This window comes from Natator depressus, chromosome 28, assembly GCF_965152275.1.
Source record: "Natator depressus isolate rNatDep1 chromosome 28, rNatDep2.hap1, whole genome shotgun sequence".
NCBI lineage: Eukaryota > Metazoa > Chordata > Testudines > Cheloniidae > Natator > Natator depressus.
In genome coordinates this window covers 2,001,124-2,026,886 of record NC_134261.1, presented here as the reverse complement: position 1 = coordinate 2,026,886, position 25,763 = coordinate 2,001,124, and the positions used below count along the sequence as shown (strand labels likewise).

Genomic DNA, 25,763 nt, shown 5'->3' with positions numbered 1-25,763 from the left:
TCCCAGCTGTCCCCTCCGCCCCCCGCACCATGCAAGCGGAACCCAGCTCTTCTCTGCCCCTCTCTCAGCTCACCACACCTAAATTACCAGGGGTTTGGGGCATGCAGGGGCAGGTATTGAGAAGGGAAAGGGGGACGATTATGTTAGGGAAGGTGGGGTGAAGCCCGGGGGAGGAGGGGGGGGGCTAACAATCTGGGTGGAGGGGGCAAGGAGCGAGGGGGGTCCCCCCGACACTTACATCATGCTCCACCAATCGGAGAAGCTCTCCTGGCTCAGGGGTGGCTCCAGCCCGGGGTCCAACATCGGCTCCATTCTAGCTGTTCCCTAGAGGTAGGGTGACAATCAGAGAGAAGGGTTAAGGTGAAATTGAAAGTTGGGGTGAAATTAGAGATAAGGGTTAAGTTGAAATTAGAGATAATAATGGTTAAGGTGAAATCAGAGGTAAGGGTTAGGATGAAATTGAAGGTTAGGGTGAAATCAGAGAAAAGGGTTAAGGTGAAATTAGAGATAAGGGTTAAGGTGAAATTGGAGGTTGAAGTTAGGGTGAAATCAGAGATAAGGGTTAGGGTGAAATTGAAAGTTAGGGTGAAATTAAAGATTAGGGTTAGGATAAAATTGAAGGTTAGGGTAAAATCAGAGCTAAGGGTTAGGGTGAAATTAGAGATAATAATGGTTAGGGTGAAATCAGAGGTAAGGGTTAAAGTGAAATTGAAGGTTAGGGTTCGGGTGAAATCAGAGATAAGGGTTAAGGTGAAATTAGAGATAAGGGTTCGGGTAAAATCAGAGATAAAGGTTAGGGTGAAATTGAAAGTTAGGGTGAAATTAGAGATAAGGGTTCGGGTGAAATTGAAGGTTAGAGTTAAGGTGAAATTAGAGATAAGGGTTAGGGTGAAGGAAAGGGCGGGTGAGAGGGGTCAGGGTTTGGAGAGGGGTAGCAGGGTTCGAGTTACCCCTCTTGTTCCTAGAGGTATGAATCTGGCTGGATTAAACACACATTTTGTACACCCAGCTTCCGAAGTCGCTCTGTAGGCCGGCCCCGGCCCCCTCTCTATTTCCCGCTCTGCCAATCTCCTGCCTGACGCAGTGTCACACAACCATCCAGACCCATCGAGAAAAACTCCGCACAGCGTCGGGCCCAGATCCCTGCAGGACCCCGCTTGGGAAGCCCCCCCAATTTGAGCATGCATCCGCCGGGGTCCAGGTCTGTCCGCCGGGGAGCGCTATTCATAACGGCGTTGTGCTATTTTGAATCCCAACTCCAGTTACCTTTACGAACCTGACTTTCAAAAGGTTTGTTTGACAAGGCCCATTTCCCATAAAGCCCCATTGACAGGCTTTAATTATATCTCTAGCCCTTCCTCAACTGAATCCCGTAGCAGCTGACGGGCCTACATCCGGGGCATCCCCCTTTCAGCACAACATCAGCACTATTCTGGAATTTCCCCGGCCTTGCAAGATTTATTATGTATTAACATTGGCGAGCCAGAGACCTGCCTCGGCCAACTCGATGGGAACTCTTGGATACCAGTTATCCCGGTCTGCTGATTTAACAATGTTGATCTGGAGTGGATGATGCTTAATATCAAATAACCTCCTTGGTTAGTAACAGGCCAGAAAGTACCTCATCAGCCTCATGTGACATGGATATATCATCCTGCTCCTTCCCAAACACAGAACACCAATGTTTATTGATCACTTTGCCCGTTTTTGCATCATTAACTGTTTTACTCTTTGCATCTAGCTTTACTCTTTGCATCTACAATTTCTTCTGCTCCTAATATATACTTTAAAACACTCCTTATTGTCCTTCACCCTGCCAGCTTTTTTCTTCTCATGTCTTTAGCTTCCCTTAGCAATTTCCTACACGTCATAACTTCTAATTGATTGCAATCTATTCCCCCCCTTTTTTCCCATTTGTTGTACGTTGCTTTTGTTTATTTCTAACGGCTGCCTTCATAGCTGACACAGGTTGGACATTTAGCCAAAATTATTTCTATCTCTTGCTGGCAGCTTTTGTGGATTTTTAAAGAACTCCCAATTCTCATATTTCTGTCTACACTTTTCCTCCCAGCTCAGAATTTTCCTCCGCTTTGGGAAACTAGCAGTATTAAGTGTGCATCTTACTGATGAGGAGCATCATTTGTTTGCCCATATCGAATGTAACCAGGTCACAAACATGGGTCCCTAGGCACTCGCCAGCTTCCAGGCCAGAGATTAATTCATCTTTATTCATCATAGCGAAGTCCAAAATAGAGACGCCTCGTGGTGGGTGCAATACTGCTTGTGTTAGAAAAATACCGGCTAGTGGTTAGAGCAGGGGGGCTGGGAGCCAGGACTCCTGGGTTCTATTCATGGCTCTGGGAGGGGAGTGGGGTCTGATGGTTAGAGCGGGGGGGGGGGCATGGAAGTGAAAGGCTCTGCTACTTTCCCCTCCCACATCAGAGTGGGGTTTGGCGCAGACGCAGGGGGAGCCGCGCACCGGGCTGGGGACTGGGCCTTTGTGCACAGGAACATGGGGCTGGAAGGGACCTGGGGGGTCACTGAGTCCCCTTTCCCTCCCCTGCTCCTCCCTCTTTCCCCCACACTCCTCCCTCGCCTCCCCTGCTCCTCCCCCTTTCCCCCCACTCCTCCCACCCCCTCCCCCACCTGGTTCCCACCCTCTCCCTGCCTGTCTCCCCCACTCCTCCCTCCCCTCCCCTGCTCCTCCCCCTGTCCCCCCAGTCCTCCCACCCTCGCCTGCCTACCCCCCCACTCCTCCCTCCCCCACCTGGTTCCCACCCTCTCCCTGCCTGTCTCCCCCACTCCTTCCTCCCCTCACTTGCTCCTTCCCCCTCCCCCTGCCCCCCACTTCTCCCTTCCTCGTTTGCCCCCCCCGACTCCTCCCCTGCCTGTCCCCCCTCTTCCCTCCCCCACCTCCCCACCCTCTCCTGCCTGTGCCCCCCACTCCTCCCTCCCCCGCCTCCCTTCCCTCACCCCACTGCTCCCCCACTCCTCCCTCCCCCTGCCTGTCCCCCCTCTCTTCCCTCGACCCATTGCCCCACCCACTCCTGCTTGTCGCCCCGCCCACTCGACGTTCTCAGAACGTTCCAGGCAGCCCCAGGGAGGGAGAGGCACAGGGCGGGCCATACCATTCCTGCCGGAGAGGGGGACGACGCCTTCACGACCCTCCCAATAGCTCAAGGTTTAACGCACACACATCCCGCCCTTGGGCACGGAGCTTGGGTGGGGAGCCCCCCTCCCCTTCCCGCTATGTGCCTGGCGCCTTCAACCCTGTGAACATCCTCCCCGCACACACACTTTGTCTGCCCCCCCCCGTTTCGCATAATGGTGCCTTCCAATGGCAAGGGTAAGAGAGGGCAGGCGGGCCCTACCATTCTAGAAACGGGGAAGGGGTGTGTGTGTTTGAAAAGGTTCAAATCCTTTCAAATTGGGGGGGGGGACAGACCCATCCCTCATGGAATACAGACAGACAACAAGCGGGGAGGGGGACTGCTCAGGACGGGGGGAACAAGGCCCCCCCCCTTAAAAATATAGCGCTCCCGCTCCATTAAGACACAATGGGCTGGTCCAGGATGAACCAAGACTAGAATGGAGGAAGGGGGGGGAGCCAAAGTCCTTCCTGGCTGAGACACGCCCCCTCCCCTCTCGGGAGAAACCAAAATAGCCCCAGAGAGAGAGGCTGGCGCTGCATGGTTTAGCCTTTTCTGCTGCCCTCCCCCATGCACCCCCCCACTGCTCCAGCCAGGTCCCCTATGCGCCCCCATCCCATTGCCCCACCCCCAGCCTGGTCCCCAAGCACCCCCCACTGCTCCAGCCAGGTCCCCTATGCACCCCCATCCCATTGCCCCATCCCCAGCCAGGCCCCCAAGCACCCCCCACTGCTCCAGCCAGGGCTCCATGCAGCCCCCAGTTCCCCAGACAGACACCCCCCCAAGTAATCCCCCCCGTGCACTGCCCTGTCCAGGCCCCTCCTGCGTCCCCTCAAAATGTAGACACCCCCCACCCCCCTGGTTTGCCAGGGACCCGCACACCCCACTCTTCATCAGGCCAAGATTCTGCACAAACCCTCCACCTCATTTAAGATGCTCCCTCCTTACCCCCCCCCCCGCCCCAGGATTCCATATCCCTCCCCCCACACCTCCCCACCCCCACCCACACACTTGGGGGTCCCCCTCGGGGGACACCTCTCCACCCTCATGGGCTACGGAGATGACCTGCCAGCCTCTGGATGTGCCCCCCATCCCCCAGGCCCTACAGAAAAACTGGACAGTGGGTGGCAAGATTGTTTTCATTGTTTCCTTGTCTCCCCGCTCCCTGGACTGTCTGTTCTCTGTCTCTTGTCCGACACTTAGACTGGGGGGGGGCGGCAGGGAGCGTCTCTGTGTTCTGGATTCGTACAGCACCTGGCGCGGTCGGGGCCCGGTCCAAGACTGGGCCTAACGCAGGCCCTGTCACGATACAAATAAGGAGGAAGAATTAATCATCGGCCCAAGTCCTCCGGTCACCTTCCAGGATGGCCGGGGCAGGGGGCTTGGCAGGAGATTCCCTCCCTTTCCCTCCGCTATCTCCCCCACCCTGATCTCGATGTTCAGGGGGGGCCGAACCCCGCAGATCGCAGCGTTCCAGGGGTCAGGACCCCCGCGGATCAGAACGTTGCGTTGGAACCCTGTGGAGCCGGAAGTTCCACAGATCAGGACACCCCCCCGCCTCGCCCCCCGGCAGATCTCAACATTCCATGGCCAGAACCCCGCCACCCCGATGTGCCATGGGCCGAGTCTATTCCCTGCCCCCCAATGGATCTTCATGTTCAACGGATCGGAACCCTCAGTGGATCTCAACGTTCCAGGGACCAGAACCCCACGGACCTCAAAGTTCCATAGACCGGAACCCCACGGACCTCAACGTTCCATGGACCGGAACCCCGCGGATCTCAGCGTTCCAGGGACCGGAACCCCGCGGATCGCAACGTTCCGTGGACCGGAACCCCGCAGATCTCAGCGTTCCAGGGACCGGAACCCCGCGGATCGCAACGTTCCGTGGACTGGAACCCTGCGGATCTCAGCGTTCCGGGGACCGGAACCCCGCGGATCTCAGCGTTCCAGGGAATGGAACACCATGGAGCTCAATGCTCCATGGATCAGAACCCTCAATGGATCTCAACGTTTAATGGATCAGAACCCCTCAAGATCTTGGTATTCCACGGACCGGAACCCTATGGATCTCGACATTCCACAGACCGGAACCCCACGGATCTCGACGTTCCACGGACCGGAACCCCGCGGATCTCAACATTCCACAGACCGGAACCCCGCGGATCTCGATGTTCCACGGACCGGAACCCCGCGGATCTCGATGTAACACGGACCCAACCCTCGCAGAGCTCAGTGCTCCACGGATCAGAACCCTCAGTGGGGAACCTCAACGTTCTAGGGGCCGGAACCCCACGGATCTCAACATTCCACGGGCTGGAACCCCGCGGATCTCAACATTCCACCGATCGGAACCCTGCGGATCTCAACATTCCATGGGCAGGAACCCTGCGGGTCTCAACATTCCACCGATCGGAACCTCGCAGATCTCAACGTTCTACCGACCGGTCCCCCGCGGATCTCAGCGCCCCCGGGGTACTCCGCCTCCCCCCTTTTGAGCCGGAGCCAGACCAGAAGTGTTTTCATGACTCAGACCCTGATTCATAACCTCACAGCTTCACCCAAGCCCGGTCTCGGCTCAGCTCTCGGGCCAACTTCACGGCCTCCCCCCGCCCCGTGCCTGACTCCAGCCGGGCGGGGGAGGGGGGCGCCCGCCATCATCGCCACCCCGCACCGAGCCCCCTCCCAGCCCCCCAAAAGTCACCTCCGCGGAGATCTCCACTCCAGTCTCTCTCCCGGGCACTTTGCATCCACATGCACGAGTTGGGGATTTCCCGGCGGCCCAGGATGCATTGTGCCGCTGCCTTGGCCACGTGATCGTGGGCACGGTGAGGCCGTGGCCGCCATCTTTACTGTGGACAAAAAAAAAAGGAAAAGTGGCTGGGCCGTGCTGGTTTCTGGGAGCCAGGACTCCTGGGTTCTGTCCCCGGCTCTGGGAGGGGAGTAGGGGCTGGTGGGATAGAGCCGGGGGGGCTGGGAGCCAGGACTCCTGGGTTCTCTCCCCGGCTCCGGGAGGGGAGTGGGGGCTGGTGGGTTAGAGCCGGGGGTGGGGCTGGGGGCCAGGACTCCTGGGTTCTCTCCCCGGCTCTGGGAGGGGACTGGGGGCTGGTGGGTTAGAGCTGGGGGGGGCTGGGACTCCTCCACCCCAGTGGGAATTATCCACAGGCCGGAGGTAGCTCTCAGAGCTCTGATTCCCTGGTATGGGGCAGGGGGCCTTGTTACCACCCCAGCTGCCAGTGGCGTCTCAGGACCCAGCGGCAGGGGGTGGGAATAAGGGGTTCACGCGGGATCTTTCACCCCGGCATGGTGCCCTGCTCGCTTGTCTTCCCGCCCCCAGCATGTGGTTTCATCTGAGCCGCCGGCTTCCCGGACTTGGGAATTCCCCCGCATCCGGCTCAGGAGCCAGATCCTGATCTTGTGGGGAGGGAGCGGGGGCCTGGACGGCTGTAAATCCCTGCGCTGCATAGATCGCAGGTGGCAGGCTGGAAGGCCACACCCAGCCCCATCGCCCGCTGGCCCCGGGTGGCCATGGAGTGTGTCGTCTGCCGGCCCAGAGCACCGACTGCGACCACATCATGGCCATGATCCACGTGAGCTGCTGTGGGGCTGGGGTGGGGGCTGCTGGGGACATCAGGATGCCAGGATTCCCTTCCTGAGTGACTTTGCTCCCCTGGAAATGTTCTGTGCCTCAGTTTCCCCAGAGGCGGCGAAGCATCCGTGCTCTGTTAATTCATCAATGCCTTGCCCGATCCGTCCGTCCCTACACAGCCAATCTTATCTCTCCATCCCCAGACAACAACCCACAGTGTTAGGGTCCCCCCGCCCACCCTGAGTCTCGCTCATTCCCGGGGTCTCTGTGTCACGGAGTCCTCAGGTGATGCTCTGGAACTGCTCCCTACAAAGCCAGGCAGGACTCTGGGGAAGTCTCCTCTCTATGAGCAGCCTGTCTCCAGGACACACAACTTCCACCTTCCTGGGCCTGACCTCGGAGCATCCAGCATCCTCTGCCCCTCCGTGCACTTCCCCCAGCGAGTCCGCTCAGGCGGGGTCCTGGGGCAGCCAGAGGGTCCTGCCCCCCAACTCCGCAGTCAAACGGGACTCTCAGCCAGCCAGCAAAACAGAGGTTTATTAGACGACAGGAACATGGTCTAACACAGAGCTTGTAGGTGCAGAGAACAGGACCCCTCAGCTGGGTCCATTTTGGCAGGGGGCAGTGAGCCAGACAACCACGTCTGCCCTTCACTCCATGTCCCAGCCAGCCCCAAACTGAAACTCTCTCCAGCCCCTCCTCCTCTGGGCTTTGTCCCTTTCTGGGGCCAGGAGGTCACCGGATTCCTTTGTTCTCCACCCCCTTTAGCTCTCACCTTGCAGGGGGGAAGGGCCCAGGCCATCAGCTGCCAGGAAACAGGGTGTCGGCCATTCTCTGTGTCCAGACCCCTTCACACACCTGCCCTCCAGGGCTCTGCAATGATCATACACCCTTATCCCACCCCCTAGATACTTAAGAACGGCCTAGGGGAAACTGGGGCACCCCCACACTATTCAGAGGAAACATTAAGAACAGTTCTGCTTCCTCACGCTCTGGCTCTGTTTGTTCCCCCCAGGAGATTGCCGAATATCATAACCTGCTGGACGAGGTGACAATCAACTCCCAGGGTGAGCCAGACAGTGGGGGGCCAGGTGTGGGGAGGGGACACCCCCAAACTCAGCCTGATCCCCTCCAACTCACTTTGACCTCCCAACCTTCCCTAGAAACCTCCCCCAAATTCACCCCTCTGGCTCCCTTCTGGCCTTCCCCCCAAACTTCCCCCAAACTCCCAGTTTTCCCCAATCTCATCCCTGACCCCCCCCCCAATCCTTCCCACCACCACCCCAAACTCCTCCCCACACCTGTTGTCTGTCTGCTCCATTTCTCCCTGTAGTGTTGAGGGCTGACGGGTTTGGAGGGGACCCCTTCTACCAATGTCTCGTAGCAGAACTGGCCCCGGAGCAAGAAGACAAGCAAGGTACGTAAATTCATAATCCTCGCTCCGGTGTCAATCAGGAGTCACTCCGGTGTCAATCAGGAATCACTCTACTGGAGTGCACAGGACTGCTTCCCCTCTAGCTCACTCCGGTGTCAATCAGGAGTCATTCTTCTGGAGTTCACATGGCCATTTCCCCTCTTGCTCACTCCGTTGTCAGGCTGGAGTCGATAGGTCCGATTCCCCTCTCGCTCACTCTGGTGTCTATCAGGGGTCACTCCAGTGGAGTCCATGGGGCCAATTCCTGTCTCAGTCGCTCCGGGGTCAATCAAGAGTCACTCCATTGGAGCCAGCCGTCTGGATCCTGAGCTGGTGTGAACCCAGAGTAGTTCTGACTCTGCGGCTTTATCCCCATCTTAAACCAGGTCCAACCCCGCCTCTTGCTGGATCTGGACCTGGACCCCAGCTCCTGTGTGGTGCTCCCCCTGCCCAGTCCATCCCACAGAGGCTGGCCCCTGTTTGATCCCTCTCTCTCCCCCAGGTCACCTGATCGGCTACGCCTTATTCTTCTTTGGCTACAGTATGACCTCCGGCCGCATCGTCTACGTGGAGAATCTATATGTGGTCTCTGAGTTCAGAGGTAGGGTGCCATGCTGCATCCTTTGGGGAATGAGCCACGGCGGGGGAGAGGATGGGGAGCAGGGGGAGGAGGAGGCAAAATCAGCCCCAGTGTGACTCCAGTGAAGTGACTCCTGATTGACTCCAGAATGACTGCTGATTGACTCCTGATTGACTCCGGAGTGGAGTGAACAGCAGGAATCAGCCTTGCAGTCAAGAGAGAAGGAAGAGCTTCTGCTGGTGCGTTTCGTAACTGTTCCAAGAGCCAGGATTGCTCAGCCAAGGGTCAAGACCGCCCGCTCAGGATGACGGCCCCAGAAGACTCCACCCCCTCTGTTCAGGTCATGGCGATAATCTGCACCGCCGAGTCCATCAATGGTTAACGAGCCAGGTAACAGGGATGTGGAAAACAAAGCAGGGGAAATGTGACTCGCCCAGTAGGATAGCTGTGTCCTCTTAATGTGAACTAACGCTGTCAATCCAGAGGCACTCCCCTGGCGTTCACAGAGCCGGGTCCCCTGTTGCTCAATCTGGAGTCAATCAGGAGTCACTCCGCTGGCATTCACAGGTCTGGTTCCCCTCTTGCTCAATCTGGAGTCAATCAGGAGTCACTCCGCTGGCGTTCACAGGGCCGGTTCCCCTGTCGCTCAATCTGGAGTCAATCAGGAGTCACTCCGCTGGCGTTCACAGGGCCGGTTCCCCTGTCGCTCAATCTGGAGTCAATCAGGAGTCACTCCGCTGGCGTTCACAGGGCCATTTCCCCTCTTGGTCAATCCGGAGTCAATCAGGAGTCACTCCGCTGGCGTTCACAGGGCTGGTTCCCCTCTCATTCACCCCTGTTTTGAGGACGGAGAGAAGGGGAGGAGACTATGGATGCTGATTGTGGGGGGGAGGGCAGTGCCCACATGGACCCGAACGAACTGTAACCCCCTTTGCCGGGCTTTGGCTCCCTAGGCCGGGGGATTGGGAAGAAGCTGCTGAGTGAAATGGCTAAGGTAAGATTTTACCCCCTCTCCCTCTGCCCCACCCCCCAGGTTCTCCCCCCAGCCCTCAGCCAACCCCAGTGAGGGGGGGAGGGATAGCTCAGTGGGGGGAGGGATAGCTCAGTGGTTTGAACATTGGCCTGCTAAACCCAGGGTTGTGAGTTCAATCCTTGAGGGGGCCATTTAGGGATCTAGGGCAAAAACTGGGGATCGGTCCTGCTTTGAGCAGGGGGTTGGACTAGATACCTCCTGAGGTCCCTTCCAGCCCTGATAGTCTATGATTCTATGAGGGGAGGGGATTGGCACTCGGGATTTGGGCTGGAGTATCAGGTGATCAGGCACAAACCCCGCCCCCTTCTCCTTCACCCCACCCACCCCATCCCAGAGGGGGTGGGGTGGCCCCCCACTGGGGTCAGCAGCGGGCCCCGGGGGACATGCTCTCAAGGTGCCACTCTCAGTAAAGCTGGATTAGGGGAGTCTGGGATGGATTAATATGTCTGGATTGGGAGTAGGGGCAAATAGAGTTACCCTGTATTGGTGTAGATTAAGAAGTCTGGATTGGGATTGAAGGTAGGTTGGGGATAGATTAAGTGGTATGGATTGGGATTGGGGCAGACTGGTATAGATTAAGCAGTCAGTATTGGTATTGGGGTAGATTGGTGATGTATTAAAGAGCCTGGGTTGGGATTAGGGGCAGATTAGGGATAGATTAAACACTGTGGATTGTGTTTAGGGGTAGGTTGGGGTTAGATTAATCAGTCTGGATTGGGATTGAGGATAGGTTGGGGATTGATTATGTGGTTTGGATTGGGATTAGGGGTAGACTTGTATGGATTAAGCAGTCTGGATTGGGATTGGGGTAAATTGGGGACAGATTAAAGAGTCTGGATTGGGTTTTAGGGTCAGATTGGGAATAGAGTAAGAGGTCTGGTTTGGGATTCAGGCTAGATAATGTCGAGTTAAATAAAATGGACTGAATTAGAATTGGGGTTAGGTTTAGTTAAACACAATCTGGATTAATATTAGGATGTGATTTGTTTTCTTGATTTGGATTATGGATAGTTAGATAAAGGTACCCTGGGTTCAGAATATATTTGTATAGCTGTGTCATGGATTCAAATGTCCTGCCCATTCTTGGCCCTGCATAGTCCCTGGGGGGAGACCCCCTTCAGGGCGACAGCCCTTCTTGGCGGTCCACTCTCTCTCAGGGTTTAGCCCCCCACCTCCTGGAATCACACCTCTCTGAGCCTTACCACGCCTGTCTCTCACCGTGGGCCCCCTCAGGGAGTCCCCCTCGCTCTGGACCCCGAGACCTCCACTCCCAAACCCTCTTCTCTGGACCGGAGCGACTCTCAGCCAACGTAAAACAGGAGGGTTTATTGAGCGTCTGAACCCAGCACAGGGCCCTCGGGCCGAGCAACCCCCATCTCCAGGCTGTTGTCTGGGGGTCCCGGCAACCACATACCCTCTCTCACCACCTTGTTAAACTGAGGCGCTCCAAAAATCCCCAATTTCGTCACAAGCTGTAGTCGGGATTTGGGTGACAGGACTCAATAGGTATAAGGGATTGAGAGTGGATTAAGTGGAGAGTGGATTAAGGCTAGTGTTATCTGGGGGAATCTGGATTAGGGTTAGAGGAGGAGTCAGCGTCAAGTGGAGAGGGTGGAATCTGGATTAGGGTTAGAGGTCGAGTAAGGATTAGGTTTAGATGGTGGAATCTGAATTAGGATAGGAACACAATGAGTCTGGATTAGGATTAGAGGGCAGAATCATTTGGTCTTGGTTGAGTGTAGGACTTTGGATATCTGGATTAGGATTAGGGTTAGATTGGTATCTAGATTTGGATTAGGAGGGCCTGGATTGGGATTATGATTAAACGGGGCTGGATTAGGTTGGTGAGATTTGTCCATGCATGGATGCGCCTTCCCTCTGACCCGTCTACTCCCCAGTGCGCTGACCCGCTCCTCTCCCATCGCGGCAGGTGATGCTGGCCCGGGGCTGCACCGAGATGACGTTCACGGTGGCGGCGTGGAACAGCCAGGCCCTGGCGTGGTACTGGCACCTCGGGGCCCAGGACAAGACGGAGGCGAGCGACTGGCACTGCTTCGAGCTGGGGGCCGAGGCCCTGCGCAGGCTGGCAGGGGACGGACGGTGATCTGGGGCCATGGGGAGCCGGGCTGGATACGGCCACTGGTGCCAAGCAGGGGCCACGGAGCTAAACCAGCCGGAGCCCTCCGGGCCCCATGGAGTCCTGCATCTGCACCCCACAGCCCTCCATCCTTCCATCCCTCCTTCCCCTACAGCCCTCCATCCATCCAGCCCTCCTTCCATCCCCCATAGCCCTCCATCCCGCCCTCCTTCCATCCCTCCGTCCATCCCACACAGCCCTCCATCCCTCCGTCCATCCCACACAGCCCTCCATCCATCCAGCCCTCCTTCCATCTCCCATAGCCCTCCATCCCGCCCTCCTTCCATCCCTCCGTCCATCCCACACAGCCCTCCATCCCTCCGTCCATCCCACACAGCCCTCCATCCCTCCAGCCCTCCTTCCATCTCCCATAGCCCTCCATCCCTCCGTCCATCCCACACAGCCCTCCATCCCTCCGTCCATCCCACACAGCCCTCCATCCATCCAGCCCTCCTTCCATCCCACACAGCCCTCCATCCCTCCTTCCATCCCTCCTTCCATCCCACACAGCCCTCCATCCCTCCTTCCATCCCACACAGCCCTCCCACACAGCCTTCCATCCCACACAGCCCTCCATCCCTCCTTCCATCCATCCCACACAGCCCTCCATCCCTCCTTCCATCCATCCCTCCTTCGCACACAGCCCTCCATCCCTCCTTCCATCCCACACAGCCCTCCATCCATCCCTCCTTCCATCCCACACAGCCCTCCGTCCCTCCTTCCGTCCTTCCATCCGTCCTTCCATCCCTCCTTCCATCCCTCCATCCCACACAGCCCTCCATCCATCCATCCCTCCTTCTGTCCCCCATAGCCCTCCATCCATCTATCCATTCCTCCTTCCCCTACAGCCCTCCATCCATCCCCCACAGCCCATCCTTCCTCCATCCATTCATCCCTCCCTCTATCCATCCATCCATCCCACACAGCCCTTCCTCTGTCCATCCATCTACCATATCCCTCCATCCATCCATCCCACACAGCCCTTCCTCGATCCATCCATCTCCCGTATCCCTCCCTCCCTCCCTCCCTCCCTCCATCCATCCCACACAGCCCTTCCTCCAGCCATCCATCTATCTCTCCCAAGCGCCCTCCATCCCTCCACACCCCGCCCTCCAGCCCCAGTACAGCCAGGCGACGAAGTGGCTGCCGACACCAATAAACACGGGCCGACTGGGGCTGGGACGAAGGCCTCTTGTCTCAGCACCTCGCAGCGCGGGGACCCTGGGCGGTGTGCGAACGCAGACGGGGGGACCACCATGGGCACCCCCGGGAGTGTCGTCAGCTCCCCCGTGTGAGAGATGGGGAACCTGAAACGAACCACTAGCCCCCATTCCCCTCCCAGAGCCGGGGAGAGAACCCAGGAGTCCTAGCTCCCAGTCCCCCCCTGCTCTAACCACTAGCCCCCACTCCCCTCCCAGAGCCGGGGAGAGAACCCAGGAGTCCTGGCTCCCAGCCCCCCCCGTCCCATTGTCGCTGGTGTGACGCAGTCCCTGCAGGGATGGTGGCTGGGAGACCCATTAGCAGTGGGGGGCGGTGGGAGCAGTGGTGGGGGGGCACAGCTGGTGCTGAGCTCTGACAGCCTGGCGGGGGGAGTCTGCAGCCCCCCTGCCTGCAGCATCTCTCCAGCTTCTGGTGTGAGCAGGTCACAGGTGCCAGCTCTGATCCATCACCACTGGGGGGGGGGAGGGTGAAGGGGGGGCCTTGCATCTCTCTCTCCTCTGCGCACCTTTTCCTTTCTCTAGTGCCGGGGAGGGCCCCCTCTCCAGCATACTGATCGGGGCCCCTACCCCATTTCCGTCCCAGAGCCGAGGAGAGAACCCAGGAGTGCTGGCTCCCAGACCCCTGTTCTAACCACTAGACCCCACGCCCCTCCCAGGGCGGGTCCCGGAGGACACTTCAGCAAAGACCCCCACTCATCTCAGTGCGCGGATTCCTGTTCTGTTCAGCCGCAGACAGACTGGGGGGGAAGGGATGTGACTTCATCACCCTGCCCCCCCCACCCCCCTCCAAGGACCGCCCTGCTGGGAGAAATTAAGGAAAAACTCATCATGTTTAATAGTCAGCAGCTGAAAGGTCAGGGGGGGTGGGGGGCGCCCCTGGCTGGGCCGAGGCCCGTTAACCCTCCCAGCACCAGAATCGAGGGTGTTGAAAGGGGGGGGCAGTGAGGGGTCACCCGCCATGGGGGGGTGTCACGGCGTGCCCGGGCCATGCTCTGGAACTGCTCCCTACAAAACCAGGCAGGACTGCGGGGACCCTCCTCTCTCGGAGCCGACTGTCCCCGGGGCAAAATGCTTCCCCAGCTTCCACCTTCCTGGGGCTGACCTCGGAGCATCCAGCCTCCCCTGCCCTGCTGTCCGCCCGGGTGGGGCTCCTTGGGGGGGCCCTGCCCCCCAACTCTGCAGTCAGACGTGACTCTCAGCCGGCCAGTAAAACAGAAGGCTTATTAGTCGACAGGGACACGGTCCAAAAGGAGCCTCACACTCTCCCTCTAGGGCTCTGCAACAATCACACCCCCTTATCCCACCACCTAGAGACTTAAGAAGTGCCTAGGGGGAAACTGAGGCACCCCTAGAGTATTCAGAGGAAACATTAAGAACAGCCCCACTTCGTCACATCTCTCCCCGCTTCGAGACCGAACTGAGCGGGGTCACTTCAGCCGGTGACCTGGGGAAGTTCAAACCCACCATGGATGCCCCAGCATCTCTCCCGTTCCTTGGTGGGAGTTGCACCAGGCCCTTCCTGTTTCACGCCCTCCCTTAGGTCGGGCGTGCCTGTTGGCACTCGCAGGCGGCACGTGCCCTTTTGCCACCCCAAAACCCCTGGGGTTCACACTCAGATCGGGTCTTCTCCCAGCGCTCCAGTCTGGAGGGCTGCGATTCGGGCTCTCTGGGTGACGAGCCCCCATCTTGACCTTGGCCAGCTCTGGGCTTTGGCAGCCGCTCCCCACCTTGTGGCCCAGGTATGACACCTCTGCCATCCCCACCTTGCACCTTCCAGCTTTTACCCTCGGTCCTGCCTCCTTGGGGCAGCCCAGCCCTCTTCACCGGGGACACGTGTTCCTCCCAGGTCTGGCTAAAGACCCAGATGTCGTCAATGGACGCCAGGGCCAAGTTCTCCACCCCCCCTCAGCTTGTCTAGAATCTCACCGGGCCTAGGCCTGGAGTAGGCATCGGACACGGTGATGGCATTAAGCTTCTGATAGTCCCCACAGAATCGGATCGACCCGTCTTTCTTGGGGACCAGCCCCACGGGTGAGGCCCATGGGCTGTTGAACAGCTGGATCACCTCTAAAGCCAGCTTGACCTTGACCTCTCTCTCCAGGCTCTGGGCTGTTTTCCCAGTGACTCTGAACGGGGGACACCTGATGGGAGGACTGGCTCCCACTTCAGGGAAGAGATCCCCCCGGGGGGTCTTCCCCCTTCTCCTCCCAATCGTCCCTTATCAGGTCCCCTCACTCTCGTCCCATACAGCAGCTCCAAAGGGAAGAACCTGGTGGATTCCTGGGGCACTTCCCCGAATTGCAGGTGGGGCAGGTCCTTGTCCCCATCCTGCAGATAAATCCTCAGCATCATCAAACTCTCTCCACCAGCCCGTTGGACTGAGGGTGATCTGCAGAGGCCCAGCTGGGCCAGACCCCCCATTTCTCCCACCAGCCCCGGAGCAGGGCTGACAGGACAGTGGACCCCTGGTCTGTAAGGACCTCGCTGGGGACCCCCTGCCATGGTGTCTGCCTCGGTGGAGGACAGAGCCCCCGCCTCTGGGTCGCGAGATCCATCACCACCAGGACGTATTTCCTGGCTGAGGGGCTCCACTGTGTCCATAGCCACCTTCTGGAAAGGGTCCTCTATGATGGTCAGGAATCTCAAGGGGGCTTCACCCTTATCCCGGGACTTCCCCACCCTCAGGCCGGGGTCGCCGGACCCGCGTCTGCGTCACAGACTCCGGGCCAGTCAAAGTTCTCTGGATCCCCTGGTGTCCCGAGAGAGGGACATCACGGGCCAGGTGCGATAGCTGGTGGTGATTCTTCTGGGGCACCATCAGCCGCCTCCTGATCCCCCACAGTTCTGCTTCCCCTTGGGGAGCCCCTTCCCGGTACAGGAACCCCTTCTCCCACGGGAATCTGTCCCTGCAGCCTTCCCCAAGGGGCTTTGCAGCGCTGCGGCCAGCAAGTTCCCTCAGCTTCTTCCCCCTGTCAGCCAGGTCATCTGCGTTTTCACTGACCATTTCCATCTCAGTTCATTGGTTCCCTGGATTCAAATTCAAACCCTCGGCCGTTACAGGAGCAGGGCCGGGATCCTGTCCCAAAGAGAGACAGTCACCCCCAACAGGGTCTCACAGCCGATGTCCTGGAGCACCCCAACGACCAGCCAGCCCCACCCCTCCTGGGTCTGCACAGGGATCTAGGCCCTAGGCAGGGCGAGGGGCTTCGTCCCTGGGACCCTCACCCAGCTCACACAGCCCCTCAGCATCTGGTGGGGCTGCACCATCCGGGGCCTGACACCAGTTCTCTCTGTCCCAGGGTCTTGCCGTCCCAGGGTCTTGCCACCCCAGGAATGGCTCCCCATCGACCATCATCTTCCGCTCCCACTGGGGGTCCGAGGGGCCGGGCCCCAGGAAACTCCACACAGACATATAGGTTGGGGTCAGGAGTGGGAGCCTGTCCACCGCCCCACCCATCTGGCTGACGGAGTCTATGGCCTTGGGACCCAGCAAGGGAGCTAGACACCGGGGCTTTTCCGCAGGGTCCCCCTGGTTCAAATCTCCAGCCTGCTCAAAGGCAGTGAGGTGGGCATCCACATCCCCCCACTCCTTAACCAGGGGCAGCAATTTACTCTCGAGGTTCCCTGCAGAACTGGCCCCCCGGGGTCTATCCCCACTCACCCCGGGGAGGTCCCCTAGGCCTCTCCGCTCCCCCACCGCCAGTTCATGCTGCTCCTTCTCCTGCAGCTCTTTCTCAGGCTCTCACTGTCTCTCACAGTCCTCTTGCTCTCTCGGACTCAGCTCCAATCCCGTCCGTCTCCGATCCCCCGATGGGGAACCCGATCGTGAACACCCCCGTCTGGTCGGGGACAGGAGTCTTGGGGATGCCTGGCTCCCACTCCAGCTGCTCCCAGATCTTGTAGCCCCATTTGGGGTCAGGAATCTGTTCCTTAGAGCGGTCAACCTCCTCCAGCTGCACGATAAACTGTGCTTTGCTGAACTTTCCAATGCATAATCCTCTCTTTCTGCACAGGGTTACAATGTCCTTCTTCAGGAGACGGTGACAGGCCATCACTCCGCTCTTCCCAAGTTGCTGTGGACTCACAGGCCTGTGTGCTCTCAGCTCCCCACGGTTTCCAGGGAGAACCCCTCATGTGCCAGCCCTGCTCGAGGTCACCACCTCTTTGCCAGGGTCGAGCGGCAGACTCCCCCGCCCCTGAGACTGCTCATCGCAGTCCCCAGGGGGACCCCATTATTGCAATAGTCTTTCTCGCTGGTCACACACTCCCAGGGGTTAAGCGTAGCTCCTTTGCCCCCTGAAACTGCCCCACTCTGAGCCTTCAGCACGCCTGGTCCTCATTAGCCCCCCTTCGTTTTACTGCTCCCCAGTTGCTTACTGCCGGATGCTCGGTCCATGGGGTGCAGTACATCCCACCGCTGCCACCAGTTGTCACGGAGTCCCCGGGCGATGCTCTGGATCTGCTGCCTACGAGGCCAGGCAGGACTCCGGGGCAGTCTCCTCTCGGGGAGCAGCCTGTCTCCAGGGCAAGAAGCTCACCCGGCTTCCCCCTTCCTGGGTCTGACCTTGGAGCATTCAGCCTCCTCTGCCCCTCCGTGCGCTTCCCCCAGCGAGTCTGCCCGGGCAGGGTCCTGGGGAAGCCAGAGGGTCCTGCCCCCCTGTTAGGGGGCTTATTCCTTCACCCACTTACTTCCCTGGTCCTTCTCGCATGAACAGAGAGCAACAATCCCCCAAGTCCAAAGGTGCAAACAATTCGATGTTTATTGGGGTGAAGTTCCAGCAAGCATGATTCCAGTTTCCTTCCTTAGTGTCCCCCTTCCCAGCTCTGACAGCACAGAGCCTTACACCTGGTCCCTGTTCCCATTCCCCCCTTAGCAAAACATGATTCCAATTTCCCCACCCCCCTTCCCTGTCCCCATTTCCCCCTTTAGCAAAACGTGATTCCAATTTCCCCATTCCCTGTCCCCATTTCCCACCCCCCCACTTCCTGAATGACTGCAGACTGTATAGTAAAACTTGAGTTCTGCTTAGCTATACCTTAACTAATCATTTTCCTGAAATTTAACTAACCAATTTAACTAACTAGCTCAGTGGTTTGAGCATGGCCTGCTAAACCCAGGGTTGTGAGTTCAATCCTTGAGGGGGCCATTTAGGGATCTGGGGCAAAAATTGGGGATTGGTCCTGCATTGAGCAGGGGGTTGGACTAGATGACCTCCTGAGGTCTCTTCCAACCCTGATATTCTATGAATTGTAACATAATTATGTAACCAATTATATCCTACCGCCTTAATTACTTTACACCCAGCAAAATTCATTATACAGCGGACAGGAACAATCACAGAACCAGACAGAGATGATGCCGACAAACAGTGGCAAAGTGGGAATTATAATGACAAAACAATACCGAAGTGGGGATTTCACATCCCAGCTATTGACAAGGGAGTTCTTGGCAGGCAGGATGCTATCAAACTTAAGTTTCCTTTTACATCTTCGAGGCACTTCCCTTTCTCTGGAGGCGATGGGCATTATCAGGACAGGAGTGTATTCCTAACGGCCCAATAGGACCTTCTTTCAATGTGACTAGTTCGGGATGTGAGGAGGTGACCAGTCGCTTCCCAGCTTGTGGCTCCCTCTGTTGCTTAGCCAAAGATCTTAGGGCCTCAGACTGTCGTGGTAAGAGAAGGCCCTTACACCGGCAGACCGTGATTTTGATTCTTCCTTTTATACCCCTAACTAGCCAAGTGATAAGAACACGCCTAAATTCTTAGCGTACAGGCCTTTACCGACAGGCCTGAATAGCTATATCCGAACACCCCCCAACTCCGCAGTCAGACGTGACTCTCAGCCAGCCAGGAAAACAGAAGGTTTATTAGACGACAGGGACATGGTCTAAAACAGAGCTTGCAGGTGCAGAGAACGGGACCCCTCAGTCAGGTCCATCTTCGGGGGGCAGGGAGGCCAGAGCCCCATCTGGCCCTCCCTCCGTTTCCCCAGCCCGCTCTCCACCCCAGCTCTCTCCAGCCATCTCCCCCGGTCAGGAGGCCACCTGATCCCTTTGTTCTCCAACCCCTTCAGCTGGCACCTTTGCAGAGGAGAGGGCCCGGGCCATCACTTGCCAGGAGACAGGGTGTCGGCCGTTTTCTGTGCAGACCCCTGCACACACCTGCCCTCTAGGGCTCTGCGACGATCATACACCCTTATCCCGCCACCTAGATACTTAAGAACTGCCTAGGGGAAACTGAGGCACCCACCCAGTCTTCAGAGAAACCATTAAGAACATTCCCACTTCGTCACAGTGGGGGAGAGAGCAAAGCTGGTTCCATAAAGGGCCCTGCGAAACCCCACTCAAAACTGGGGAGAGAACCCAGGAGTCCTGGCTCCCAGCCCCCCCCCACTCTAACCCACCAGCCTCCACTACCCACCCAGAGCGACAATGGTGTGTGTGGGGGGGGCTGGGAGCCAGGACTCCTGGGTTCTCTCCCTGGCTCTGGGAGGGGAGTGGGGGCTGGTGGTTAGAACAGGGCGTGGCTGGGACTCCCCCACCCCAGTGGGAATTATCCACAGGCCGGAGGTAGCTCTCAGAGCTCTGATTCCCCGGTGGAAGGGGGGGGTACCCCCGTTACCACCCCAGCTACCAGTGGCTTATCAGGACCCGGCGGCGGGGGGCGGAAATAAGGGGTTCACACGGGATCTTTCAACCCTGGCACGGTGCCCAGCTCGCTTGTCTTCCCATCCCCCAGCGTGTGGTTTGATCCGAGCCGCCAGGTTCCCAGACTTGGGAATCCCCCCCCCCCCCCCCCCGCACCACCCAAATCCAGCTCGGCAGCCAGATCCCGCCCAGCTGGGGAGCGGGCGGGGGGGAAGGGCGTGGACGGCTGTAAATCCCTGCGCTGCATAGATCGCAGGTGGCAGGCTGGAAGGCCACACCCAGCCCCATCGCCCGCCGGCCCCGGGTGGCCATGGAGTGCGTCGTCCGCCCGGCCCAGAGCACCGACTGCGACCACGTCATGGGCATGATCCGCGTGAGCTGCCGTGGGGCAGGGGCGGGGGGCGGCTGGGGGCTGCTGGGGGCATCAGGAAGCCGGGGTTCCCTTCCTGAGTGACTTTGCCCCGCCCGGAAATGTTCTGTGCCTCAGTTTCCCCAGAGGCGGAGAACAGTCCGTGCTCTGTTAATTCATCAATGCCTTGCCCCATCCGTCCGTTCCTACATGGCTAATCTTATCTCTCCATCCCCAGACAACACCCCACAGTCTGTCTATCTAGCCCCACAGTGTTGGGGTTTCCCCCACCCACCCTGAGTCTTGCTCGTTCCCGGGGTCTCTGACTCTGTTTGTTCCCCCCAGGAGATTGCCGAATATCATAACCTGCTGGACGAGGTGACAATCAACTCCCAGGGTGAGCCAGACAGTGGGGGGCTGCATGTGGGGAGGGGACACCCCCAAACTCAGCCTGATCCCCCCAACTCACTTTGACCTCCCAACCTTCCCTGGAAACCTCCCCCAAATTCACCCCTCTGGCCCCCTTCTGGCCTTCCCCCCCAAACTTCCCCCGAACTCCCAGTTTTCCCCAATCTCATCCCTGACCCCCCCCCAATCCTTCCCACCACCACTCCAAACTCCTCCCCACACCTGTTGTCTGTCTGCTCCATTTCTCCCTGTAGTGTTGAGGGCTGACGGGTTTGGAGGGGACCCCTTCTACCAATGTCTCGTAGCAGAACTGGCCCCGGAGCAAGAAGACAAGCAAGGTACGTAAATTCATAATCCTCGCTCTGGTGTCAATCAGGAGTCACTCCGGTGTCAATCAGGAATCACTCTACTGGAGTGCACAGGACTGCTTCCCCTCTAGCTCACTCCGGTGTCAATCAGGAGTCATTCTTCTGGAGTTCACATGGCCATTTCCCCTCTTGCTCACTCCGTTGTCAGGCTGGAGTCGATAGGTCCGATTCCCCTCTCGCTCACTCTGGTGTCTATCAGGAGTCACTCCAGTGGAGTCCATGGGGCCAATTCCTGTCTCAGTCGCTCCGGGGTCAATCAAGAGTCACTCCATTGGAGCCAGCGATCTGGATCCTGAGCTGGTGTGAACCCAGAGTAGTTCTGACTCTGTGGCTTTATCCCCATCTTAAACCAGGTCCAACCCCGCCTCTCGCTGGATCTGGACCTGGACCCCAGCTCCTGTGTGGTGCCCCCCCTCCCCCAAGTCCATCCCTACCCCACAGTGGCTGGCCCCTGTTTGATCCCTCTCTCTCCCCCAGGTCACCTAATCGGCTACGCCTTATTCTTCTTTGGCTACAGTGTGAACACCGGCCGCATTGTCTACTTGGAGAATCTATATGTGGTCTCTGAGTTCAGAGGTAGGGTGCCACGCTGCTTCCTTTGGGGAGTGAGCCACGGCAGGGGAGAGGATCGGGAGCAGGGGGAGTGAGAGGCAAAATCAGCCCCAGTGTGACTCCAGTGGAGTGACTCCTGATTGACTCCAGAGTGACTCCTGATTGACTCTGGAGTGAAGTGAACAGCAGGAATCAACTTTGCAGTCAAGAGAGAAGGAAGAATTTCAGCCGGTGAGCTTTGTAACTGTTTGTTCCAGAAGCCAGGATTGCTCAGCCAAGGGTCAAGGCCGCCCGCTCAGGATGATGGCCCCAGAAGGCTCCACCCCGTCTGTTCAGATCATGGCGATAATCTGCACCGCCGAGTCTGTCAATGATTAACAAGCCAGGCAACAGGGATGTGGAAAACAAAGCGGGGGGGAATATGACGTCTCCCAGTTAAAGAAGTCTGGGCTAGATGAATGGACTGTACGGTGGGTAGAAAGCTGGCTAGATCATCGGGCTCAATGGGGAGTGATCAATGGCTCCATGTCTAGTTGGCAGCCGGTATCAAGCGGAGAGCCCCAGGGGTCGGTCCTGGGGGTGGTTTTGTTCTATATCTTCATAAATGATCAGGAGAACGGCGTGGATTGCACCCTCAGCAAGTTCACAGATGACACTAAACTGGGAGGAGAGGTAGATACGCTGGAGGGCAGGGATAGGATACAGAGGGACCTAGACAAATTAGAGGATTGGGCCAAAAGAAATCTGATGAGGTTCAACAAGGACAAGTGCAGAGTCCTGCACTTAGGACAGGAGAATCCAATGCACCACTACAGACTAGGGACCGAATGGCTCGGCAGCAGTTCTGCAGAAAAGGACCTAGGGGTGACAGTGGACGAGAAGCTGGATATGAGTCAGCAGTGTGCCCTTGTTGCCAAGAAGGCCAACGGCATTTTGGGATGTATATGTAGGGGCATTGCCAGCAGATCGAGGGACATGATCGTTCCCCTCTATTCGACATTGGTGAGGCCTCATCTGGAGTACTGTGTCCAGTTTTGGGGCCACATATGACAAGAAGGATGGGGAAAAACTGGAAAGCGTCCAGCGGAAGGCAATGAAAATGATTAGGGGACTGGAACACATGACTTACGAGGAGAGGCTGAGGGAACTGGGGATGTTTAGTCTGCAGAAGAGAAGAGTGAGGGGGGATTTGATCGCAGCCTTCAACTACCTGAAGGGGGGTCCCAAAGAGGATGGAGCTCGGCTGGTCTCAGCGGTGGCAGATGACAGAACAAGGAGCAATGGTCTCATGTTGCCGTGGGGGAGGTCTAGGTTGGATATTAGGAAACACTATTTCACGAGGAGGGTGGTGAAGCACTGGAATGGGTTCCCCAGGGAGGTGGTGGAATCTCCATCCTTAGAGGTTTTCAAGGCCCGGCTTGACAAAGCCCTGGCTGGGATGATTTAGTTGGGGTTGGTCCTGCTTTGAGCAGGGGCTTGGACTAGACACCTCCTGAGGTCCCTTCCAACCCAGATCTTCTATGATAGCTGTGTCCTCTTAATGTGAACTAACGCTGTCAATCCGGAGTCACTCCACTGGCGTTCACAGGTCCAGTTTCCCTCTCGCTCAATCCAGAGTCAATCCGGAGTTACTCTGCGGGCGTTCACAGGGCTGGTTTCCCTCTCATTCATGCCGGTTTTGCGGGGGAGAGAAGGGGAGGAGACTATGGATGCTGATTGTGGGGGGGAGGGCAGTGCCCATCTGGACCCAAACGAGCTGTAACCCCCCTTTGCCGTTCTTTGGCTCCCTAGGCTGGGGGATCGGGAAGAAGCTGCTGAGTGAAATGGCTAAGGTAAGATTTTACCCCCTCTCCCTCTGCCCCACCCCCCAGGTTCTCCCCCCAGCCAACCCCGATGAGGGGAGGGGATTGGCACAAGGGATTTGGGCTGGAGTGTCAGGTGATCAGGCACAAACCCCGCCCCCTTCTCCTTCACCCCACCCACCCCATCCCAGAGGGGGTGGGGCGGCCCCCCACTGGGGTCAGCAGCTGGCCCCGCGGGACATGCTTTCAAGGTTTCACTCTCAGTAGAGCTGGATTAGGCAGTCTGGGATGGATTAATATGTCTGGATTGGGATTAGGGGCAAATAGAGTTACCCTGTATTGGTGTAGATTAAGAAGTCTGGATTGGGATTGAAGGTAGGTTGGGGATAGATTAAGTGGTATGGATTGGGATTGGGGCAGACTGGTATAGATTAAGCAGTCAGTATTGGTATTAGGTGTAGATTGGTGATATATTAAAGAGCCTGGGTTGGGATTAGGGGCAGATTAGGGATAGATTAAACACTGTGGATTGTGTTTAGGGGTAGGTTGGGGTTAGATTAATCAGTCTGGATTGGGATTGAGGATAGGTTGGGGAGAGATTAATCATTCCGGTATGGGATTGAGGGTAGATTAGGGATAGATTAAGGAATCTGGATTGGTACCAGGGTAGATTGGGGTAGACTAAAGAGTCTGTATTGGGAGTATGGGTTGATTGGGAATAGATTAATCAATCTGGATTGGGATTAGGGGTCGATTGGTGATAGATTAATCAGTCAGGGTTGGGATTAGGGGTAGATTGGGGATAGATTAAACCATCTGGATTGGGATTAGGGGTTGAATGGGAATAGATTAAACACTCTGGATTGTGATAGACTGGGGATAGATTGTGGAGTCTGGATTGGGATTAGAGTCGGACCATGGATAGATTAAGCAGTCTGGATTGCTGTTAGGGGTAGACTGCGGATAGAGTAAGAAGTCTGGTTTGGGATTTGGGCTAGATAATGTCGGGTTAAATAAAATGGACTGAATTAGAATTGGGTTTACGTTTAGATAAACACAGTCTGGATTAATATTAGGATGTGATTTGTTTTCTTGATTGGATTACGACTAGTTAGATAAAGGAACCCTGGGTTCGGAATATATTTATATAGCCGTGTCATGGACTCATGCCCACTCTTGGCCCCGTGCGGTCCCTGTGGGGGACCCCCTTTAGGGCGACAGCCCTTCTCGGGGCTCCACTCTCTCTCAGGGGTGCCACCTCTCCGAGCCATAGCATGCCTTGTCTCTCGCTGTGGGCCACCCCAGGGAGTCCCCTCGCTCTGGACCCCCGGGGACTCCACTCCCAGAGGGAATGGTGACCCCCTGTTCTCTAGACCAGAGCGACTCCCAGCCACCGAAAAACAGGAGGGTTTATTGAGCGTCTGAACCCAGCACAGGAAACTCTCCAGGTCCTCGGGCCTAGCAACCCCCATCTCTAGGCTGTTGTCTGGAGGTCCCGGCAACCACATACCCTCTCTCACCACCTTGTTAAACTGAGGCGCTCCAAAAATCCCCAATTTCGTCACAAGCTGTAGGCGTGATTTGGATGACAGGGCTCGGTAAGAAACTAATCTGGATTGGTATAAGGGATAGAGAGTGGATTAAGAGGAGAGTGGATTAAGGCTAGTGTTATCTGGGGGAATCTGGATAAGGTGGAGAGGGTGGAATCTGGATTAGGGTTAGAGGTCAAGTAAGGATTAGGTTTAGATGGTGGAATCTGGATTAGGGTAAGGAGACAATGAGTCTGGATTAGGATTAGAGGGCAGAATCAACTAGGACAGGTTGAGTGTAGGATTTGGGACACCTGTATTAGGATTAGGGTTAGATTGGATTTGGATTAGGAGGGTCTGGATTAGGACTAGACAGTGCTGGATTAGGAGAAATCACCCATGCTGGTCTGTATCAGGATTAGATCAATGTGGATTAGGATTAGCAGGGACTGGATTATGAGAAATTTTACATTCTGGTTTGGATTAGGATTATCTGGGACTGGATTAGGTTGGTGGGATTAGTCCATGCATGGATGCGCCTTCCCTCTGACCCAGAGCCAGGCCCCCAGTCTCCTCCCCCATGCGGTGACCCGCCCCTCCCCGTCGCGGCAGGTGGTGCTGGCCCGGGGCTGCACCGAGATGACGTTCACGGTGGTGGCGTGGAACAGCCAGGCCCTGGCGTGGTACTGGCACCTCGGGGCCCAGGACAAGACGGAGGCGAGCGACTGGCACTGCTTCGAGCTGGGGGCCGAGGCCCTGCGCAGGCTGGCAGGGGACGGACGGTGATCTGGGGCCATGGGGAGCCGGGCTGGGGCCACGGAGCTAAACCAGCCAGAGCCCTCCGGGCCTCACAGTGTCCTGTGTCTGCCCCCCACAGCCCTCCATCGCTCCCTCCATCCCACACAGCCCTCCATCCATCCCTCCATTCCCCATAGCCCTCCAGCCATCCCTCCATCCATCCAGCCCTCCTTCCATCCCTCCATC

At 57.4% G+C, this 25,763-nt stretch overlaps 2 protein-coding genes across 3 annotated transcripts in view; one reads left to right on the top strand and one right to left on the bottom strand.

Annotated features, from left to right (window-relative positions):
* The window catches only part of TP53 (tumor protein p53), a 13,614-nt gene extending 5,209 nt beyond the window's left edge, over nucleotides 1-8,405 (bottom strand). Inside the window, exons 1-3 of one of the 2 annotated variants that reach the window (XM_074941502.1) lie at nucleotides 8,040-8,405; nucleotides 5,854-6,001; nucleotides 239-324 (exon numbers count right to left, since the gene is read on the bottom strand). In XM_074941502.1, the coding sequence (XP_074797603.1) occupies nucleotides 239-324; nucleotides 5,854-6,001; nucleotides 8,040-8,059 (254 nt within the window). In that variant the 5' untranslated portion in view covers nucleotides 8,060-8,405. Of the gene's footprint in view, nucleotides 1-238; nucleotides 325-5,853; nucleotides 6,002-7,133; nucleotides 7,159-8,039 lie in introns of those variants that run through there. The other variant, XM_074941503.1, reaches the window with a different exon arrangement.
* Nucleotides 6,403-25,763, top strand: LOC141979033 (thialysine N-epsilon-acetyltransferase-like). The gene is made up of 11 exons (XM_074941507.1): nucleotides 6,403-6,739; nucleotides 7,754-7,805; nucleotides 8,072-8,155; nucleotides 8,655-8,753; nucleotides 9,686-9,726; nucleotides 11,696-11,800; nucleotides 20,466-20,517; nucleotides 20,783-20,866; nucleotides 21,374-21,472; nucleotides 23,240-23,280; nucleotides 25,392-25,763. The coding sequence occupies exons 1-11, from the start codon at nucleotides 6,725-6,727 to the stop codon at nucleotides 25,563-25,565; spliced, it is 846 nt and encodes a 281-aa protein (XP_074797608.1). The 5' UTR covers nucleotides 6,403-6,724; the 3' UTR covers nucleotides 25,566-25,763.

What these genes read in the sequence shown, in the direction of transcription:
- LOC141979033 (XM_074941507.1), top strand. An exon ending in GGTGACAATCAACTCCCAGG is followed by an intron (nt 7,806 to 8,071) that starts GTGAGCCAGACA and finishes TTCTCCCTGTAG; the next exon opens with TGTTGAGGGCTGACGGGTTT. An exon ending in GGAGCAAGAAGACAAGCAAG is followed by an intron (nt 8,156 to 8,654) that starts GTACGTAAATTC and finishes TCTCTCCCCCAG; the next exon opens with GTCACCTGATCGGCTACGCC.